General features: G+C 49.0%; 1 protein-coding gene across 1 annotated transcript in view; it reads right to left on the bottom strand.

Annotated features, from left to right (window-relative positions):
• Positions 1-7,272: 7,272 nt before the first annotated feature.
• The window catches only part of L3MBTL4 (L3MBTL histone methyl-lysine binding protein 4), a 395,862-nt gene continuing 380,941 nt past the window's right edge, over positions 7,273-22,193 (bottom strand). The window contains exons 15-17 of the mRNA XM_062199981.1: positions 20,497-20,666; positions 11,674-11,736; positions 7,273-7,437 (exon numbers count right to left, since the gene is read on the bottom strand). Of these exons, the coding sequence (XP_062055965.1) occupies positions 7,273-7,437; positions 11,674-11,736; positions 20,497-20,666 (398 nt within the window). The remainder of the gene's footprint in view (positions 7,438-11,673; positions 11,737-20,496; positions 20,667-22,193) is intronic.

The following is a 22,193-nucleotide window of genomic DNA, read 5'->3' as shown; positions in this document are numbered from 1 at the left end:
ATTTCATAAAGGGAGAAATATTTATTTGATTTGTGCACAGAAATATCCCAACTGCCAATAATGCTGGATTCTGTTGAATGAATGGATTTAATCATTTCCACAGTAGGCAGACAGAGACATCTGCTCAGGTGAATTTGTTAATTTGTTTGAGGGAAATTTCAGAATCAATAGAAACGTGTATCTGTGATATTTTTCCTTCTACTCTTAGACCTATCTTTCCCAGCCTAGGAGGCATGGGGCTAAATCTCTTTGAAGATCCAATGAGGACAGCTTCAGGTTTCAGACTGATGATAGCAGAGGCTTATAAAAGAAAAATCTATTCTTTCAGAAAAAATATAGGGAAAGTCTGGCTGTTCTTGAAGAGAAATAACATTGGAAATTGGTTGAAAAATGAAAGAATAAGATTCAATTACCAGTGCCACATCACCTGAGTCACTTTCCCTTTAATAAACTCACTTTTGACTGGTGTGTAGACTCTTTGTGGGAGAGGCCAGGCCAAATGAAATTCAAATTGCTTCTGCTTGGAAAACACAAAACAAAAAGTAACCTCTACTGGATTCTGAAGCAAATTATCACTGTGCACCCTAACCTCAAGTCCAGGAACAATTCATAGAGAAACATCTGCCTCTAGGGAAGCCAGATGAGAATCCCACACTTATCCTATCTGCTCTCACATTGAGCTGATGACAAGACTTGGGCACCTTTTGGGAGTGCTACAGTCTGGAGGTGCCCCCAAAGCGCCAGTGTTGTAAGCTCAATCCCAGTGCAACAGTGCTGGGAAGTAAAACTTAATGTGAAGTGATTAAGTCAGTAGGACTCTGTCCTCATGAATGGACTAATGCTGTTATCACAGGAGTGAGTTTGAGTTCCTCTTCCTGTCTTGAGTTCTCTTGCCCTTCTGTGTTCTGCCATGGAATGAACCAACAGGATGGTCTACATCGGATGCTGATGCCATGCTCATGGACACCCAATTTCCCAAATCGTCCTAATTTACACACACACACACACACACATACACATACACCATCCTGTTGTCCACAAATTACCCAGTCTGTGATGTTCTGTTACAGCAACACTAAATCTAAAACTAAAATGAACTAAGACATAAAGAGATCTTCTATTTCTTAAAAAAAAAAAAAAAAAAAAAAACTGAAAATGGGCTAATATTAGTCAATAGCTCTCGATACGTTTCTTACCGGAAACCGCTGAGACCCCAGAATTTCTTGGTGAAATACAGGCATCGGAGTTGTAAAACAGTCCCCATGCATGCTTGATACAACTGCTGTGAGTTGCGGTTCAACGATCGCGGTTTGATCCATCGTGGGACCATCTGGGTTTAACTGGGGGTCTCAGCACACTGTGTTCTTCCTCTATCAATCTTCCTTGATGCCTATATTCCTAAATCAAAGGGAACAACATCTAGTTTCAAATGGCAGTAAATGGGAATTGATGGGTGTTGCCTCATCGACAAAACATAGCACAAAACCATTAGCACAATGCCATCAAACAGAAGCATTTGGAGAAAAAGAAATTAACAGCATACTTTAAACTTAAAGTCTCATTCCTCCCGTGTTTTGATTCCCATTCTCTTTTGAAGGGTTGTTTCACATGCTTTTTTCACCCCATCACGTCCCCAGCTGACTTTGCTCCACCTCTGGGTTATTCCTGCATGCCGCTGTTAGGAAATGGTGACTGGGGCACCATAGCATTGCCCCTCCACACTCTGCAGTCCCCAAGGGACGGACAGCATGCTCCGGTGACGCTCCCGGGGCCTTTTCAGTCCTGCAGGAGCCCATCTCCACGCTGCCATCACGCCCTCTGGACTTCCCAGCCCATCCCAGCCTTGGGTTCGGCAGACACCGCAGGAGTGTGTTTTATTGACCACTGGATTCAAAATCTGTCATCTGTCCGAAAGGAAAGCCTGATGCAAAGACTTAGAAGCAGGTAATTTTACTGAGAAATCAAATTACCGATCACCAATTCACCAAATGGCTCAGTCAGCAAATTTACTTAACTCTTGAGTTTGGGTTGAGCAGTTTTCTTTTTGTCTTACAGCATCATTAAAAGGAGTGTGGCTGCCCCTGCTGCCTGCTATAGCTGGAGACCAAAGGGCAGAGAGAGACAGAGACCGAGGGGATAGAACAGGAATGTATCTTGAAGAAGGATTTCTTCTAAATATTTTATTAATCAATGTATTCACAGGAAGGATAGAAGGATTCTGCATATTCAAGAATCTATTAAATAAATTCTTCATGAATATATGTACAGGAATAATTTTGGGGAGACATGTCTTTGTTACAGAAAATATTTGTGGAGAATACGTTCTCAAACATTAAGAATACAGTCACAGAAACTCGTCCTATTCAACATAATGTTCTTCAGCCCCAGAAATTGCAGAGACAAACTGAATTTCCTTAAAATGGTGTAAAGTAAAACTCAGTGTTTCAAAAGAAATGAGCCAGTGTGGAGAGAGCTGGTCATTTGCTGGGTGGTTAAGAGTTGCTTCTAGAGCATGCATCCGGCAAGTTGCAGGAGTCTTGGGTTTAAAGCTGCACCACATCCAAAGCCCAAGTACTTCATGGTATCTGCCCCTGCCTCCCCCCACCCCGACCCCGCTCAAGAGATGGGGGTGCTGTAGACATGGGTGACTCCTCTCAGACATCCCAGGCATGTCTGAAAATCAGCGTTCAGCCAGGGAGCCGCGTCCTCACTGGGAGTCCTGTGTTAGCCAGGTCTCCATCTCCAGCACCAGCACTCCTGGAAACGCTTTTAAAACACGAGTTATACAAGGTCAGGATTTCAAATCACAGAGGAAGAAAGGAGCTGCTCAGAGATTGTTAAGGCTCAAGGTTTTTTTAATGTCCTAGGGCTGTTGGAAGTGAGAGAAATTTATTTTCGCTGAAGCTATCTGAAGTGACAGACATTCAAAGACTACAGTCCCACAACTCCTAAGCTCCTTCAGGACTCTCGTTAATGATCTAACTTCCAGCATCATCATGTGTACTTGTGATGTGTTGCACAAATGGTCCTTTGGGGGAGCTTCCTCTAATAACCTAGAAGTGTGTATTTGGTCAGGAGAGGAGGAGGTGAGTATGAGGCTGAGGTTGGCCTGGGGCAGCCGGGGTCTACATGCTGTCTGCCATTTCTGGGTGCTGCTTGACCCAAAGGTAGTGGGAGTCCTCCCCGCACAGGGACGATTTCAGCTCCCGATAGGTCACGCCTTTCTGGAATGCATCGGGATTGGGGAAGGGGCACTGGTTGGAACAGGAGCTGGATGCAGGTAGAGGTGAGTCCCAGGCAGTTGAGGGCTCAACAGCACCCCAGCGTCTGCCGTACCTGCTCCTGGGCCTCCAATTTGGTGTGGCACTAAGAGTGGCTCAACTGGGTTGCTGAAGGTGCTCATGCTTGATGCACACTCGGGGCTCCTATGCAGGAGATTCTTTGAGGTTCAGCCACTGCTGACTTAGAGAAGTGGATCACTGCTGGCACATTCCTGGTGCTACTTAGTGGTTGCTCTTAAATGTCGGCACCCCATACGAGGGTGCTTTAAAATAGCATTAAAAGGTTTGAAGTCTGAGGCTGGCGCTGTGGCGTAGCAGGTAAAGCTGCTGCTTTCAGCACAGGCATCCCATATGGGCACTGATTTGAGTCCTGGTTACTCTGCTTCTGACCCAGCTCTCTGCTATGGCCTGGGAAAGCAGCAGAAGATGGGCCAAGTCCTTGTGCCCCTGTACGCATGTGCAGGAAGAAGTCTTGGCTCCTGGCTTCCGCCTGGTCCCGCTTGGTCATTGCAACTATCTGGGAAGTCAGCCATTAGATGGAAAGCCTCTCTCTCTCTGCCTTTCAAATGAGTATTTTTATTTTTGAAAAAGAATGTTCTTGAGCACTCAAAGAGCTCATGCACCTTAAAAAAATTCAGAATCTGGGTGTGCGAGAGTCTTTAAGATGTTCATGATAAATACAATGAAATCACATGAATTCCAAATTTCCTTTTGCACCAAAATAAACTGACCTTTTAATTCCATTTTTCCACGAACATTTTGAAGCACCCTCGTGTGTGTGTTGTGTCGGCCATTTACATTCACAAGTATGCAGGCATCCTCAAAGTGAAACTGAAAGACCTTTGGTGTAGGTACTGTCTTCTCATTCCATGGAGATGTTCTGCCTGATTAGGAAAGTGCACAGGTGGACTTTGCCTTGGCGTTTGATTGGCTTGTTTCAGCAATAAATACTTACTTGTGTCAGTTAAGTGTGAGAGCAGGTGTTGAACATGAGAGTTAAGAGTCCTTGTTCCCACAGATCTTCCAGACCTGGGGGAGAGACCAACTAGGAACAATAAAAAGAGAAAAGCCAAATGGTGGGTAGAGACCAGGTACCGTGGGGCTGTGAAGTAGGTGATACTGTGGACGCAAACAGTTAAGGAGTCAAAAAAGACTGCGAAGAAGTTGGGGGAGGGGCAAGAACACCTAGGCAGAGGGATCAGAGACACGAATAGGGGACACCCATGAACTGGTGCGTTTGGAGAAGAGAAAGTTCAGTGCAAATCAAGTAGGGAACATGAGAGAGGTACCTGGAGGAACAGGACTGTGGACTGTCTGTAGCCTCTCGGGCCTGGCACTGGTCAGCTCTCAAGAGTTAACTGTGGGGGCCGCCGCCGTGGATCACTTGGTTAATCCTCCGCCTGTGGCGCCGGCATCCCATATGGGCGCTGGGTTCTAGTCCTGGCTGTTCCTCTTTCAGTCCAGCTCTCTGCTGTGGCCTGGGAAGGCAGTGGAGGATGGCCCGAGAGCTGGGGCTCCTGCACCCATATGGGAGACCAGGAAGAAGCACCTGGCTCCTGGCTTTGAATCGGCACATCTCCTGCCGTTGTGGCCATTGGGGAGTGAACCAATGGAAGGAAGACCTTTCTCTCTCTCTCTCTCTGTCTGTCTATAACTCTACCTGCCTGTGCCCTTTGTGTCCTAACTCCAGTGAGGTCATGTTGGTAGATGACACCTCAGAAACGGGGCAAAAGGTGGGCAATTCCAGTTTCCTGGTGAGCAGTTCCTCTGATGATGGCACTGTTTTGTGTAGTGCTAATACTTGGTTAGGGGATCCAAGTTCCCTTTTCTAAAAAGTAATTTTTATTTATTTAAAAGGGAGAAGGAAGGGAGCCAGGCACTTCACTGAGGTTTCTCACATGGGTGGCAGGGACTCAAGTACTTGGACAGTCACCTGCTGCCTCCCCGGGCATGGGTCAGCAGGAAGCTGGTGTGGAAGGCGAGGTGGGACTTGATCCCAGCCACTCTGATATGGGCTGCAAGCAGCTCAAGCAGCAGCTTCTCGCTGTCAGTAACACAGAACTGCCCCTGAGTTCTCTTTTGAATAAGCCTCAGATACTTGGAAGACAAAGCTGATGGCTGGCTACCTGGATTTCTCTCTTCCTATGTGACCACATGGTCTTTTGTGAACAAAATAGTTCAACCCCAATTTGGCTTGTTTTATCCATCCTGTTTGAGAACCTTCTGTTGAAACGACATATATTAAATATACAAGCCCAAAATTTCTGGTCTTCTATGGAGCCTATACAATGAGCAATTTTGAGATTCTTAGTAATTTAAAAAACTTACAATTTGATTTCTAAGAGTATTAATATGTCAATCTATTTTCCTAAGGAAACACCCTAAGGAGCATGGTCCCCCAAAGTGACTGACTTCTTCGCTGGCCAATGCAGGCAGTTACCTTTGTTCTCCATGCAGAGAAAAGACACGTTCCAGGCTGTGTTGCAGGCACAGGTCATGGCAGCACAGTCATTAAGACAGTAGTCAGGTATGGGTTTTATCTGTTTATTATCATTTAAAATATATTAAAATCTTAACACAGCAGAGCAGGTACTTTTGTTGCACATGACAGTTTACAAAAAGCAAAGCAAAACCAAACAAAATTCCACAGAAACAAGACATCAACCAATAATATATTAAAATTCCATTTCTGTACGGATACAAAGGCATGTGATTAATGCACACCTCTGAGAAAAAATCTATCGTTTCTTCAGGGACTTACACTTGGAGACATTCTTGAAGCAGAAATCAACTTTCTTAAACTGTAGCATCTTAATGAAGCAAATAGATAGAGCTGAGTCTTTCTATATCTATTGCCTTTCCCTCCCCCTCAACAGTGATGACGGTCCACTCCCATGAGGGCATTGGTAGCTGTTACTATGTGTGACAAGAGCGAGAAGTGTAAGCAAAGAGGTACTTGTCTTTGAAAATTGTGGGACTGATTCCACACGACTTAAATCTCGGATAGAATCACCTGTAACAAAAAAATAAGGTTGGATAACAAATCGGAATTTTTCAAAGAATCAATACTGAGCTCCTACTTTAGAGATCTTCCCTCTCAAAGATGTGCACAGGCCCCAATGTAACACAGCTGCCTGCAATGGGAACTCCACAGCCAGTGGGAGGAACAGTTCTCCTGCAACCTCTTTGGAGTGGAGCCAGGAAGATTTCAGACCCACCGCCCAATGCCAATGTGAAGGCAGGGTCCCCGGGTCCCGCTGCTGGTGGTGGGGGCTCAGCAAGAAATGAACAGCTTTTGGATGCCCTCTGCCTGTTCTCACCTCACCTCTGGCCACTCTCCCACTTCTTTTAGGCTCTTTTAGGTTTGGGAGCAAACCAGGAAATGGAAAATGGGACAGTAAGGAGATTTAAGGAGTCCTGAACACATGTGCTTTTTATTGCTGTTATCTTTAAAGAGTCACACTTCCTGAGAAAAGTACACAGATACCTCCTGTGAAGTCTTTTGCTTTTAAAGCACCAGGCCTCCATCTCTCGGACCTGCGGCACCCAGATAGCCGATGTGGGGCACGCTCAGATGTGGTTCAGGTAAAAACATTCACACCTGTTCCTGAAGATGACTTCTCTGTTTGGAGATTTGAGAGCTGTACGCGTGCCAAATGGGGAATGGTCTTCTTTCATGGCAAGGGGGAGAATCAGGTGTGAGTGGGGCTTCTCCGGTCTGCTGGCTGCAGCACATCAAAGTGGGGGTCCCACCCTTGCTGCAGCACATGGTGGGCAGGAGAAGTCCCGCCCCCAGGTAGTGACCTTCCCAAACCCACCTTGTCCCCGAGTGAGTCACTGGCGCTAGGTCAGGCATCAAAGTCCTCTGCACACACAAACCACACTTTGGAAGGCCCTCCTAAAATGCGGATAGGACCCCAGAGACGTCAACATCAAATTAAGAGGCACCAGTCTTCCTGTTGACGGGGCCCATGCAAGTCCGGTGAGCCGGCTACCCCCTGACCTGGCTTAGGGCAGGGTCTTCCTCAGTGAGGTCCTGGGAGTTTCTGAACATCAGGATGGAATTGTATATCTTCAGTGCTGGGCCCAGTTTGATCTTCATCACCTTGACGATGTCTGTCTGTGTCAGAAGCAGGAAGGCTTTGCCATCGATTTGCTGTAAATAAACACACACAAACACACACACAATGTGAATACCCCATGCTGTTACAGCCTGTTCCCCCAGGGGTGCAGAGCCTGCTGATGGCTGAGCCTCAAGGCTCTAGCCAACTGTCACTCAACATCCCCCTACAGGAATTGGAAGTTGAATCAGATTAAAAAGGTGCTCACTCTGGTAAGTACGAATTCAATAGACACAAACAGTTCCCAGGCTACATTTTGGTTGTGATGTTTTTAAAATCTTGACCTCAATTTGTATTGAGAGCTTTAAAAATGACAGCAAGCAAATCTCCAGGAATTTTTCCCAAGAGAATAATTGCAATGTGTATTCCCCAGTATTATTTATGACAAGCGGATACTGACAGCAGCCCAGGGCTCCAATAACAGCAGAAGTAAATAAATTATGATATAATCACAGGATGGGATACCACAGTCATCCAAATTCATGTCCCAGTGAAACATTTAATGATCTGGGAAAATTTTCATGAACTGTTAAGCAACAAAATAAGATACGATGATATAGAGAGATGTCATATTTAATCTGTAAAATTAAATATGCATGGCCACATGAACACATCTACATATGTAAAATATTTGAAGTCTTCACACCAAATGATAAACTGAAGTTATCTTTGGATGGTAGAATAGTGGCTGATGTTTATTTTCTCCTTTTAACTTTCCTATATGAAAAAAATTCTGAAGTAACATAAGCAGAAATGTACACAGAACAAATGCTTTCTTTATTAATTTTTTAAAAGTATTTTAAGGGGCCAGCACTATGGTGTAGTAGATTAAGCTACTGCCTGCAGTGCCAATATCTCATATGGGCACCAGTTCGAGCCCCACTGCTCCACATCCCATCTAGCTCCCTGCTTATGCGACTGGGAATGCAGTAGAGGATGGCCTAAGTGCTTGACCCCTTACACCTCATGGGATACACAGAAGAAGCTCCTGGATCCTGGTTTTGGACCAGCCTAGCTCCGGCTATTGTGGCCATTTGGGGAATGAACCAGCAGATGAAAGATCTCTCCCTCTGTCTCTCCTTCTCTCTCTCTCTCTAACTATGCCTTTCAAATAAATAAAAAATAATAAACCTTTTAAAAAGAGAAAATATATTTTTATATTTTTACACTAGTTCAGAATGATTTCTGGATTCAGATGAACAAGTTTTGGTGTCTAATGTACAGCAAGGATAGTGATGGATGTGCTAATTAATTTGACTGTGGTAATCACTTCACTATACACACACACACATTAAACTATCATGTTGGATAGTTTGAATATATTCAGTTTTTATTTGACAATTACATATTTTTTTGACAGGCGCTACGACCGGCGCACCGCGCTGATCCGATGGCAGGAGCCAGGTGCTTCTCCTGGTCTCCCATGGGGTGCAGGGCCCAAGCACTTGGGCCATCCTCCACTGCACTCCATGGCCACAGCAGAGAGCTGGCCTGGAAGAGGGGCAACTGGGACAGGATCGGTGCCCCGACCGGGACTAGAACCCGGTGTGCTGGCGCCGCAAGGCAGAGGATTAGCCTGTTGAGCTGCGGCGCCGGCCTTGACAATTACATTTTAAAAGATTTATTTATTTATTTGAAAGGCAGAGTTACAGAGAGAGGGGGGAGAGATATATACAGAGAGATATCTTCTATCTGCTAGTTCACCCCCCCCACCAAATGGCCACAGTGGCTGGGGTTGGGCTGAGTGGAAACTGGGAGCCAGGAGTTTCTTTCTGGGTCTCCCACGTGGGTGTCAGGGGGCCAAACACTTGGGCCATCTTCAGCTGCTTTCCCAAGTACTGGGAGCTGGATCAGAAGTAGAGCAGCTGGGGCTTGAACTGGTGCCCACATGTGATGCTGGCGTTGCAGGTGGTGGCTTAACCTGCTGCGCCACAACATCAGTCCTGACAATTCCGTAGTTTTAAAGTCAAAAACATACTACAGTCTGAACTGTGGCTTTCCCCAGTAATAGACGGCCCTGGCCACCACACCGACTGCTTGTCCAGCTTCTGCAGGCCTCAGTGACTCAGGTTTTGATTTGTGGGACTTTTTGGGGGTCCTTACACCAATGTGACTTATTTATACACAGCCTGGCTCAGAAGATTCCTGGATCCAGAATCTTGTTCATTTACTGTTCCTGAACCACGAAAGTAGGAATGAGATTTCCATGGTAACACCCTTCCTGAACCAGGGTTCTAAACCTTTGCAAGTTTAACAGTGGCGTAGCAGGCAAAGCTGCCGCCTGCAGTGCCCACATCCCATGCGGGTGCTGGTTCGAGTCCCAGCTGCTCTACTTCCTAGCCAGATCTCTGCTATAGACTGGGAAAGCAATAGAAGATGGCTCAACTCCTTGGGTTCCTGCATGCATTAGGAGACCTGGAAGAAGCTTCTGGCTCTTGGCTCTGGATCTGGACAGCTCCAGCCATTGTGGCCATCTGAGGAATGAACCATCACATAGAAGACCTCTCTCTTTCTCTCTACCTCTGCCTCTCTGTAACTCTGTCTTTCATATAAATACATAAATAAATCTTCACAAATATTTAACATTGCCTGCACACACCCCTAGATGATCTCACTGATGGTGATGCTTATGAGGGCAGGAAACCCCTGGGTGATGTATGAGAATTATAACATTTCAAACAGCTTTAGAAAGCTTCCTGTGTATTAAGGAAGACTCATCCCTCTGGACAATGGCACACCTTACCAGGGCAGAGGAGAGAGAATGTCTCTACTTCCATACCCTGACCCTTCTCTAATGCCCAAAGGGGACTTTGTGTATGGGGCTGGGCCACCACAGCCAAGCCGGCCATGCCCAGGCAGAAGCAGGGGAACATTACGTTCCCTTGGCAGCTGCCCAGACTGATAGCGCCTGGGCCTTGTGCTGTGCTCCTGTGGGGCTCAGGGATCCAGGACTCAAAGCCCCAAGAGGACTTGCTCTGAACCCTGCCTGCTCTGAACTCTAGAGAGGGAGAGGCACTTGCTGCTTCCTAGAATATCAAAAGGTCCATTCTCATGCAGAGTTCTAGAGCACTGACTGGGGCTCTGGAACCAGGCGGCAATGCGCTGGATCCTGGCTGTCCTTTCCTCAGTATGCCTGACCTTCCAGAGCTCAGAGCTTAGGTCCCCAGGGTGTGAACCGCCACCGTGGAGTTTGGTGATGATCAAAGCTCTATGCCTTCAATCTAAGCACATCTCAGCACAGCACCTAGCCCATGGCAAGTCCAGGTAAACATCAGGAGCATTACTATTTACATTATAATTCTGTAGCAGGTCCAGCCTCTTCTGAGGCCCTTGTCATGGATACTAATTCCTGGACAAAACGCTAAGCAGTTCAGCATATTGTCAGGCAAGAAGCAGCAACCCCAAAGGAAGATTTTGTGGTTTGTCTGCATCCCCCATAGAGCAGGTGCAGGGCAGGAATAGGCTTATGATCCTGCCCTCACTTGGGAGTAGACCAATCCCCTCTGCTCCCCAGTGCAGTCCCAGGGAGGATCCCTCCCGCCCTCAGTCAGGCTTAATGCCACCATGCAGAGGCTTCAGGACACCTGCGGGTATTAGTTCATTACTGCTAGGGTTAGAATGTCACCAGAAAAACTGCTGTTGAAGTTTAATCTCCATTTTAAAATGTTTTAAAATGTGGATGCAGAAGATGAGGCCATAATGGCTCTATCCTCACGAATGCATTGACTCATCCACCAGTTAATGGTTAACAGGTTATCTTGTAGGTGGATTTGTTACCAAAGTCAGGGTGGTCCCATCTCTTGGAAGCACTCCTCTCATCCATGTGATGCCCTGTACCTCCTCAGATCCCTGCAGTCCCCACAAGCAAGAAGGAGCTCACCAAATGCCACCCTTTGACCCTGAACCTTGTAGCCTCCAGTACCATGAACAGAGTAAGCCTCTATTCTTTATAGTTGCCCAGGCTGTGGTATTCAGTTACAGGAACAGAATATGGAGGAAGACAAATCCTCTTGTTTATTTACTATTCCCCTGAATAGTGTGTTTGCAAAGCATGACATATGAGCTGGGTGCCACAGAGCCATGTGACAGTAGAGCTGGGTATAAGAGAACCCAAGATGGGGGCTGTCCTGCTGTCCCACCTGCATTGCTGGCTCTTTCCCTGCTGGCTCTTCTCTTGCCTCCCCAAGCTGATCTGCACATCTGTCAATGGATGCAGAGCACTGCTGGGGGCCTAGAAGTGCAGAGACACATATAACGTTCACAGTTCTCACCTCTTTCCTGAAGCACTTGGCCTGTTCTTCACAGCCCAGGAGAGACTGTACAAACTCAGCCACCTGCACAGCAAGATGAAAGGCCTCATTTACAACAGGCACCTGCGGTAATACCAGGTCCAACATTTGAGGAAGACACACGCCACATCCCTCCCATGTTTGGGATTAAATAGCAACTATCAGGTCACATCAGCATTTTCCAACTCACAGCTCAGAAATGAAACCTACTCGTATCTTTTCTGTCCCCTTGTCACTGGGCCTACCCAGGGTCATGGGTATGGTAGTGCCAATGATGGCCTCTATCTGCACGGGGCTCTGGCATTAGGGAAGCTTCTCTCATCGGACCTTCTGGTGCACCCTGAGAGGGATTGGAGGGGGGGTGGTGGCCTTGTGCAGCATTTACAGACAGGATGGCCAAGGGGCAGCAAGAGGTCAGCTTCCTTGCAGCAGGCCCCAGTCAAGGTCCTCTCTGAGTTCCCAGCTCCTTACTTGGTGTCTGGCTAACCACAAGAACTCAGTAAATCTAACTGGAGTGGGTCCTCCTACAGATGAGGATGGAGCTGAATGCTGGTGACCCCCATTCACCCACAGTCAGTAAGTAGCAAGGTGGATCTGGAACTCAGGTTAAATCCAAACCTCAAGTTCTAGACAACCTCTTCAATTCGATCTCCCATTCTCACTTTTCCCCCACCTTCTTTAACTCCCATATCCCCCCAAATTCCTCTTGGTAAGAGAGTTCTCATAAAGACCTGGCTGTTGGCTCAGGAAGCCACTGGGTATTATAAGCAGGTGCTTGTGTGAAGCTGACTGAGCCAATGTGATACAGTGCAGACTCCCAACAAACTGAAAGGGCAGCTGGGTTCTGGCTGCTTCCGGCCAGGTCAGGTGCAGTGGCAGCATGGGCTGAGAGGCACCGGGGAAGCACAGGCAATTGCAGTCTTAGGTGCCACCTGCATTGTGTATACCTGCCCTCTTCCTCCCTCAGGTCCCACAGGAAGGTCCTTGAGAGAGCTACACAGCCCAGGACCTGGAGTCAGCCTGTTCTGCCATCAAACATCTCCGCAAGCACCTGCTCCCTCCAAACCCGGCCACGAGTAGCAGTGCAGGAGCGGCCACCAGGTGCATGGATTCCTGGTTACAGAGCAGTTAGAGCCAGAGGAGCACCCTGACACCTGTGTGCACCCTGGATTTGCCCCACGGTCTCACAGCTCTACAATATTCAGTCTGTGTGAAGGAGGCGAGTTCTCAGTATCTTCTTTCTAGAAGCCATCAGTGTGTTACGTCTGCTTTTACTCATCTCTGGTGCTGCCATTGCATTTTATCATCAGTTGTTTTATAGTCTTCCTTCCAGAGTGCAGGATGATAAGGGTTTTTAAATGCCCTCCCGTATCAGCCGTCATGCTGTCATGCAGTGACATCTCCAATCCCTGGGAGCTCCCGGGACTCGTGTGGGTGCTCCCACTGGCCTCGGCTTTCACATTATGAGTGGGTTCAAAGCAGACCCTGGCAGTTCAGAAGCAGAGGAGGCCGAGTCTGCTTGCTGAGTGAAGGTGATTTTTCTGGGTGAACAGGATGCACAGAACACGTTTAGTAGTTGCAGGTAGCTGGTGAGAGCTATGGAAGGTCTCCCGTCAAGCTGCAGAGATGGCACAACTAGGGTAGGTGACAGTGCAGGTGACAGAAGCCCTGACGGTGGCTGAAGCGGGGCTTCCAGAGTGTCTCATGCCCGGGACAGTGACAAGTGGATGGCTTCGTCTTTCCCCAGGTTGCTCCTCTGGCTTTGTGGGATGCCTCGTGCTAGGTGCTGGGAGGGTTGCACCTGTGAGCAGGTGGGGCCTGAAAGTTAGTGAGCTGACTGTCTGATTAGTGCAGGGGGACAGATGGTGCCTGGTGCATTCGGGAAAGTTCATTCTTCACTATAAGACAAGGTCAAGTGCACCAGCATTCTTAAGAGAAGTATAAAGGTGATAGGGACAGCCTGTATGTCGGGGGGGACTCAGGGAAGTCACCATGAAAGTGTTGGTCCCTGGGTGGATGGGTAGAGAAGGCAGGAGAACCTCAGGAGCAAGCCCAGAAGCAGAGTGCAGCGTGGCTGGAGCTGAGCAGCAGGAGGGAGTGGCAGGCAAGGCAGGGGCAGCTCTGGTTTCTCACTGGGGGGTTGTACTTCCATCAGCAGGTGGCAGGGAGCGCTGGGTTCTCTGCCATGGCCACACAGTGGAATCACCTGCAGAGCACTGAAACTGACTGGGGTGCAGGCCTCATGCCACTGAGGTTACAAATGAGTCCTGCTGGAATGGGTCCAAGTACTAGGCAGTTATTTTTAGAGCTCCCCAGCTGACACTAATGTGCACTGAGGGCCAAGGACAGCGGCGCTCGAGAAGGCTGGGGTGATGATCCAGCAGTGTCCAGAGGATCCGTGCTGGCGCCTCCAGTGGGCAGTGCCATCTGGGAAGCATCGGGGCAGGGGGAGGCGCCGAGGGCCTGGATGCTCTGCACGGGCTGAGCAAACAACCCAGGCAGCAGGCGCTGCTCAGGTGAAATCCTGAGGTTCTGGGGACAGACTGGGTGTGGGAGTGAAAGGGATGGAAGCTGAGTCTGGGCCACAGGCCTGCGAGCACAGCTTCTCCACCTCAGTGCTCCTGACACTGGGCCAGCCAATGCTGTGCAGTGGGGGCTGTCCTGTGCATTGTGGTGCGTTTAACAGTGTCCCTGGCTTCCACTCACTTGGTGTGTATAGGCTGTAGCAATGTGCCCCTCCCAGCCATGACATCCAAACATGTGTCCAGATGTTTCCGAATGTTCCCAGGGGGAAAATCGCCTTCTACAGGAAGATAAACTGACTGTCACAGGAGGAAAAAAACAGGGTTAGAAACAGGGGCCCAGAAATTAGCCAAAGACCCACACTTGGTTCCTCCATCAGCAGCTGCTGTGGGGAAGCCATGCTAGTGTGAGGTGAGGCCCACCGATGGAGAGAAGTGGTTGGTCGGAGATTTGAAATACTTGTTCAAAGGGCTTCTGCTTGCAAGGAAAGTGTGGCGAGTTGCTCCGATGGTTTGCATATGTTAAACTGTCCTTTTCTGGGCAAACACACGAAAAAAGGCCCACATCCTCCTGCCTTCGTTTTGTTAGCCAGGAAATCACTGTCCATGTCAGAGGTAAATTGGATTTTTTTAATGGGAATAAACAATGTGTTGAATCACAGTGTCAACAGCACAGAGCAAGTGCTGCTGAGAAGGTGGCCTTGTTCAACACCAGCCTGGTGCTCGTGCCTCCCGCCTGCCTCGCCAGCCTGCTGCTATCTGCAGATGGTGGGGAGCTCTGGCTCCTCTACTTTGCCACTCACCTCAAATCCTCTGCCTCTCGGGAAAGCGATTCCCATTCTATTCTTTGTTTTCCAAAGTAAAGAACAAGTTTCATGAAATCTAATGAGGCAGTATTCTAATAACTGAAAAATATCCAAAGACCTGGATTCAGGATTATTAGATGGTATTCAATTGCCCCTAAGAACAATTTCTAAGTTTTAGTAGAAAGCCAGTACTGCTATTAGTTTTCCACATGTACAGTGGTGAGTTTTAATACACCATAGACTCACATCACAACGTTTCCCCTTCATTCCCCCCTTAAAAGACTTTTCCTTTCCCTCTCAAGTTCATGGTAAACTATGGACAGCTATTCAGATGGGAGCAAGCTCTGTGAGAGAGGAAATGACCACCCATTTGTCCTCCACCCAACAATAGCAGGTTGTGGTATGATTCTGCTTTTGCAAGGTAACAACTGAGTGTCCTGTTAGAGCCCGGTGGGAAGTCCGGGCCTTGGTCTTGGCTCACAGCAACCCCAGTCCATACCCCCACCCCCACCCCCACCTCTGTGGTGGGGGCTGGCACTGCCGCCATTTCCTGCACTCTCTGGAGGGAGCGCCTATGACTAAAGCCTTGCTTTGTTCTGGAAGGACACTGGATCCAGGTATGCAACATCAGCAGTCAGGGACAACTAAGAAGGGAGACCTTGCCCAGGCTCTCTACAGAGGAGCCCGTCACTTTGCCCAATCACGTCCCCCGTGACCTACTTTCCCTAGCTTCCACCCTGGAGCTCAGCAGGCCTTGTGTTCTTCTGCGGGGCTGCTGCTCTTAAATCTTCCTGCGTGGTGGTGTCCTCTCTTGCTGAGCCTGGGGATGTGTGCCTGACTGGCCGGGCTAACGGTCCACTAGGGACAGTGCTTCTAGCCCAGCTCTCGTGTTGGAGCCACAGAGCTAATTTGCTTGCTTTTTTTTAAGGGCTCAATGGTACACGGCAGTTATGCTTAGTTAGCAGTACTCTGAATTTTTCAAAAGACTCCCTCCTGTGTAAAGACTTTTAAAGTGACTGCCATCTTTTACAGTTATGGAATGTTTAGGGTGCTCTTGATTGAGGCTCAGGCAATTTACATGGGGTGCTGTAAACAATGTTTGTGAAAATAGGAAATAAAAGCATCTCCATGTGCATCCAGCATGACTGAGTCATCCCTGTGGTGGTACATGTGCACCTGACAGGTGGTACCCTGCACCTGTGTGCTTGGACACACACCTGCAGGAAGACTTACCCATTCACTCCCTCACTCTCACTCAACACTTGTAAAACACCTACTTTGCACAGGATGCTTGCCTATGAAGATGTAAATGTTATCAGATATTTTATTTCCTATTCTCCAAAGCCTGGACTCCCATACAGGGTATTTTTTTCATGACCCAGAATAAGAAACATGAGGGGTCTTCAGAGAGTTCAGGGAAAATGCATATTATAAAAAAAAATCTATGCATTGGATTTCAAAATTTTTGCATGAAAAAATCCTTATCTTTCAAGTCCATTTTTCACAAACTTTTGGAAGTACCCTCGCACGCACCCCTCTCCACGGCTAACCAAAGCTTCACAAAACAGTAACAGTTATGACCCAGCACCTACTCTCATCTTTCTCGCCTTTCATTTTGTAAGTATGAAACTGGCTTCACAACTCAGGCATGCTTTCAAAATCACCACTTGGGGAGAAACAGCCCCAGGAGCAAAGGAGTTCAAAGCCCGCTCTGTGCTCTAGGGCCTGTTACAAAGGACCTGCGCTGGCCTCTCTTCACAGGTAGCAGGCGCAGAGTGGAGTCTTCCTCCCAAGCCAGGACTGGGGACAAAGAGATGTGCTTTTACTCCATCTCTGCCACCACCACTCTTCATTATGTCTTGCTGAGAGGCTTAGCACTCACGCCTGAGCTCATTTCAACACACCCTGCCCCTGCTACCCAGGTCCCCTCCAAATGCCGGGCACCCATCAGGCACAAGGCACCCCCACAGCCCCTGCTCAGCCCCGATTCGCCTTTTCAAACCCTCACTCCTCCCAGGCAGCCACAGTGGTCTCACACTGCTATCGGTTGGTGTTCACTGGATGCTCCCTACATGGATGCCCTCCTCGGAGCTGCCTTCCCATCAATCAAGGCTACAGCACAAGAGTCACAAAGTCCCCATTTCCAGCCCATCATTCCCCTAGACCTGTTTGGTGATGGAAACATGGGTAGTGGGGCAGGATACAGAAGGAAATTTAGAGCAAGCTCCTCATCCTTCAGGGCATGTTCAGCATTGGGGAATAATGAACTTGGTCTCTGGGATGCTTTCCAGATGGAAGTCATGGTTACAGAAGCTTCAGGAGGCATCGCCAGCAGGAGTGCAAGGCACTTGGCGTCTCCAATAGCCGTTCTGAAAAAAATCTGTCAGTGCTCTCGGGCCTCTTCCAGCTGTAAAATGCTGAGATTCGTGTGAACGTGTCCCAGAGAGCTTAGGAAGTGGGACCTCAGCTTTCCACCAGTCTTGGAAAGCATCCAGTTTCCTTCTCTTGGGCCTTCCTCCTGAGGCCCTTGGTGTCCCAGTGAGACTAGACTTGAACCAGCAACCCCCTTTAATCATCATTAGCCTCTCGCTCCTGCTTTTCTTCAAGGACGACTCAGAACTCATCAGACAGGAGCCAGCTGCTCCTCCTCTGCTCTTTTTAGTGATGGGACTGGAGAAGGTAACGAGTGTGCTGGCCATGAACACGTGCACGCGCTGGACAAAGCTTCTGGAGCCCACGCCCTCAGGGCTGTCCCCTTCAGTGGCATCTGTCCCTTGTTCCTGCCCACTGACCATCGACACTCTCACTACATACCCCATAATAAATTCTGCAGGTTGGCCTCCACCCCTATGCTGGGTCCTTACCCCAGAGTTTCAGACCTAGGGCCACACGGTTTCCTACTCCTTCAGATGAACTCCCACTCACTCTCGTGCTCATCACACAGCAGACCGTGTAGCGCTGCTAGTTTAGACGGAACCACACCAGGCTCATTTCACCCTTCCGTCTTCTCCACCTGTGCTGCTGCTGACCTTAAAATGTCTGCTGGATGCAGGTTCTTCTCACAGCAGCGCCCAGTCCTGGCCCTGACGCTTCCAGGCCAGGTGCACGTTGGTGATTTCCTGGGCATCTCCCTCCTTGGCTTCTTTTCACTGCCCTTTGCTGTTCTCACGTCCCTGTAAAGCCCCCTTCACCAACTGACCTGCACAAGAACCCTCTATGGCTCCTGCTGCCCACCCAGCACCATGCCCACTCTGCCCAGCCTCGAGGCCTTTCACACCTGGCCTGTCTTCCTTGTCCCAGATCTGCCGTGTGCATGATGGGGAAGCAATGAACGTAAGGGCTGGCTCGTATAGTCTTAAGCAAGTCATTTAGTCTCTGGGCATCTCAATTTCCCTATCTGTACAATGGGCATAACAGGAGTATCTGTCTTACCTTCACTCTATTAGCTCAGTCGGTCAGCATCACTCATGTTAGCAAAGGACCCAGGGATCTGCCGTCCAGGGCATGGTTCCAGCCATGTCCATGCAGCCTCCCGTTTCCCTTTTAACTGCAATGTCTCCCCTTCTGCTCTCCGCTTAGACATGCGCCACTTCTGCTTCCAAATTCAGCTCATGATCGATTCCCTTGTTATTCAACACTCACTCAACAAACATTGGCTGGGCATTTACTAAAGCCAGGAATAGTGACAGGCTCCCAAGTGACTACACCAAGTGAGTGAAATGAGGTCTCTCCTCTGGCCAGGAGTCAGACAGGTGAGAGAGGTACAGGGAGAGAGGTGACCCTTGGCTCTGCTGGAGGTGGCGGTGAGCACTTAGCTGTGGGCTGGTGGTGGCAGTGGAAGTGGGCGGTGGTGGCATGGTGGGCAGTGGCTGGGGGTGGCATGGAGGTGGGCGGGAGTGGAGGATCAGAGTGGAAAGATAGTTGTGGACAGAGTGTGTGGTGAGAATGTTACTGGAAGCCAGGGCCGGTTTTAAGTCGGGCAGCGCCCTTCCATATTCTCCCACTGTCAGGACTCAATTGCTCGGTAATCACTGGGCCGTAGAGGCTCTGAAGCTCTCTCTTCCAGCCCACTGCAAGGTGAGGTGAGAGCAGAGCTGGGGTTGGAGTCTGGGCAGCTGTTTCCATGCTATCACTCTGCAGGACAGTGAGGAGCAGTAAGAGAAGAGGAGCCTCCGCCAGTCTCACTTCCAAGCAGGCAGAACTTCAGACAAGTGGCTAGAAAGTCAAGAATGAAGGACTTACCACTTAGTTCTCAACTGCACTCCCTGTTCCATGCAGTGCCACTTCAAGGGCGAAACCACCATGATCTGATTACAGACATAGCAGGTTTTAATTCAGTGGACTTGGTCCTGCATCTGCTGCTTACTTTGTAAACTTGAACAAATCCATAAGCCGGGAGCAGACTCAAAATACACGTTCAGGAGCAGGTTCATGCGTCGGTCATCTCTCCAGACACCCAGCCAGCGTCTGGCGAGTTCAGCCTACTCTGTTCCACGACCATCTGGGCCCGTCAAGGAAGGGGAAGGGAGAGCAAGGCATGCTGGGAAAACAGTGTCAGGCCCGTTCTGCTCCACAGTGGGGGCATGTAGGACATAGGGAACCTCAGGCCCATTGTGAGAGGAGTATGGGAAGGAGGCGGGGACACGCTGGCTCCAGACTCCAAGGTCTGTATGGCTGCCAGCCCTGCCTGCTCTCTGGCCCACGACTGGCAACCAAGTCTTAAACCAGGCCTAAGTGAAGGTGACTGCAGTTAAGTGCTCGGCGGACATTCTGGGCCTAATTTAACTTCAGCTCCAGCTGTCATCTTGTCCTCAGAGTGACAGAATTTTCCTTGATTGAAAAAAAAATTATCTAATACCTGACTAGTGAAAACAATATCTTTTTTAAAAAAGTGCAATATATTCATTAAAAGGAAATTGCTTTAAGCATGAAGAATCTCTACAGCATTCTAGTAAGCAATGGGACTTAACAGATCCTTATTAGAAACCAATACTGCAAGGCACATTTACATTAAAACCTGAACCAATGCCCTCTGTACATCGCTGTAAGCAAACACATGTTTAACATCAGCCCGAGGCTGACCTTGGCTCTGCGGGCAGCAGGGGCCTGCTTTGGAGACACCACATCTGGAGTGGGCGCTCGTTTCCTGAGAGGACGCTGTGAGGTGCAGGCCCAAGATGCTTCTACACTTGTCCTTGTGGGACTGGAGGCTTAGGGCTCTCTGCTTCCATTCTCCTGAGCAGGTGGTGCCGGGGTACAGGTGGTGCTGCAGGAGAGGAGGTGCTGGACCAAGTGGGCATTCCCTACGGGCTTTCTTCACTTCTACAGAATCATGGCATACTTCTCCCTCCAGCTAAGACTGTAAACATAACACGGTGGATGCCACCCCTAAGAAACAAGGGCATTCTCCCAGGCCTGGCTACAGAACCTCAGCAGCAGCACGTCCCATCCCAGGGCCCCAGGGCGGCTCTGCTCACCTCGTCCACTGTCCAGCTGGCCACTTGGCTGGCCTGGATGTCCGCCACGCCTGGAAGCAGCTTGCAGTGCTGCTCCCTGCCCAGGGGAAGGTCCCGGAAAGGGTGGGCCGACATGGAAGACATGAAGACCGATTGGTGAAGCGCCTGCTGTGTCTGCTCGGCTGAGTACTCTGCAAAAGAGGAGTGGAGTGAGCATGGGCTCTGTGAATCAGCCGGCAGCCAGGCCAGCCTCGTGACAGAGGCCCCCGGGTCAGCGTAGGTGAGGTGCAGGCAGAGTCACAGCCCTAGTCCTCTGCTCCTGCAGGGCTATAGCCAGAGGGGTCCCGGAGCACAGCCTACACCACTGATCTATTTTAAAACATGCTCATAAAAAACCAATAGCAGCTAAGGCCCACAAGACTGGGGCTGTTCGCTAAGCCAGTTCAAATATTCTCCCTGAGATACTGTCTGATGGGCAGCGAGGACTGGCTTGTCACTGCCCCTGGCTTCTCTCTCCTTGAATCAGGAGTCAGAGGAATCAAAGACCACGCAGAATGTGAAATTAAGCAGCCTGACACACTGAGCCATCTGGGCTGTGCATGCACACAAAGAACCATGTCTTCCTGGAAGCTGCCGCATACATCTCTGAAGAGAGAACAGGCCAGGTCCACAGCTGGCTTTGTAAATCCCCTGAGTGATACGGACCAGGAAGTGCAGCTCAGGGGCCCCAAGGGAGACATCAGCTGCTACTCTGGATCCCCATCAAGACAGGCTGCCCTCACCTGGCTGGCGTGAACTCGTGTGGCAGCCAGGGACATCTGGAAAGCAGTCATGGCTGAGGCGAGCCTTCCCTGGCACAGGCAGCCTTACGTAGGGCGCCCTCTTTTCTCTGCAAAGCTCTGGATGTACCATGGTCCTCAGGCACAAAGGACAACGGCAGCTTGCTCGCCCAAGACCGGCTGCTCTTACTAAGGGGTAGGACTTCGCTGGGGTCAGGATGCATTTCGAACTCACACTATCAACGGCCTCTGCACTGACTTTCCACCTTCCAAAGTGACTTAGCTCTTAGGTTACTTCCCGACACTTAAGATGCAGAACGGATCTCAACTCCCTAATTATGTTGCTTTGAATCTACAAACGGAGGATAAGAAGCAACAACATTACAGAGACTGCAGAGAAAACAAATGGTTTTATAATGACATCTTTTAAGATACTTTCAACACACATTAGCAAAAATAAAACTGCTGATATTTAAAGAGACTTTGAAAAGAAAGATCACAAAAGGAAATGCTTCCAGTCCTCTGGAAATCAACCTTTCCTAATGCAAACGCGAGACTGAGTGAGCAGCAGACACATAATACAAAGTCTATTAGGGTGGTTTGTGTTTTGCGAGCCGAGTCTGAAAAGTTATTATTGAAACGTTGCCACCTGAAATTAATTGCAGTTTTTAGTAGATGAGGCAGACGTGGTCCCTTAGCCACACACCAGACAGCAAGTCTCTGAACAGTGAGTGAGCCTGTCCATCATCGGGCTTGTCTGCACAATGCCAATGTCACAGATCAGAACAGACATCCTCATATTTACCAATGCTTGCTGCCTACGCAGATAAAGACAGCAAAATTGCCAGCTTCTCACCAATCCTTATGCTCCAGTTACACCCGGCAGCAGATTCATCTCTAACTGCCGAATGTCCAACGCTGACCTTTTTAGTATGTAAA

The sequence above is a fragment of the Lepus europaeus genome, chromosome 9 (assembly GCF_033115175.1).
Source record: "Lepus europaeus isolate LE1 chromosome 9, mLepTim1.pri, whole genome shotgun sequence".
NCBI lineage: Eukaryota > Metazoa > Chordata > Mammalia > Lagomorpha > Leporidae > Lepus > Lepus europaeus.
The sequence above is the reverse complement of the archived record's forward strand: the minus strand, read 5'-3'. Positions and strand labels throughout refer to the sequence as shown.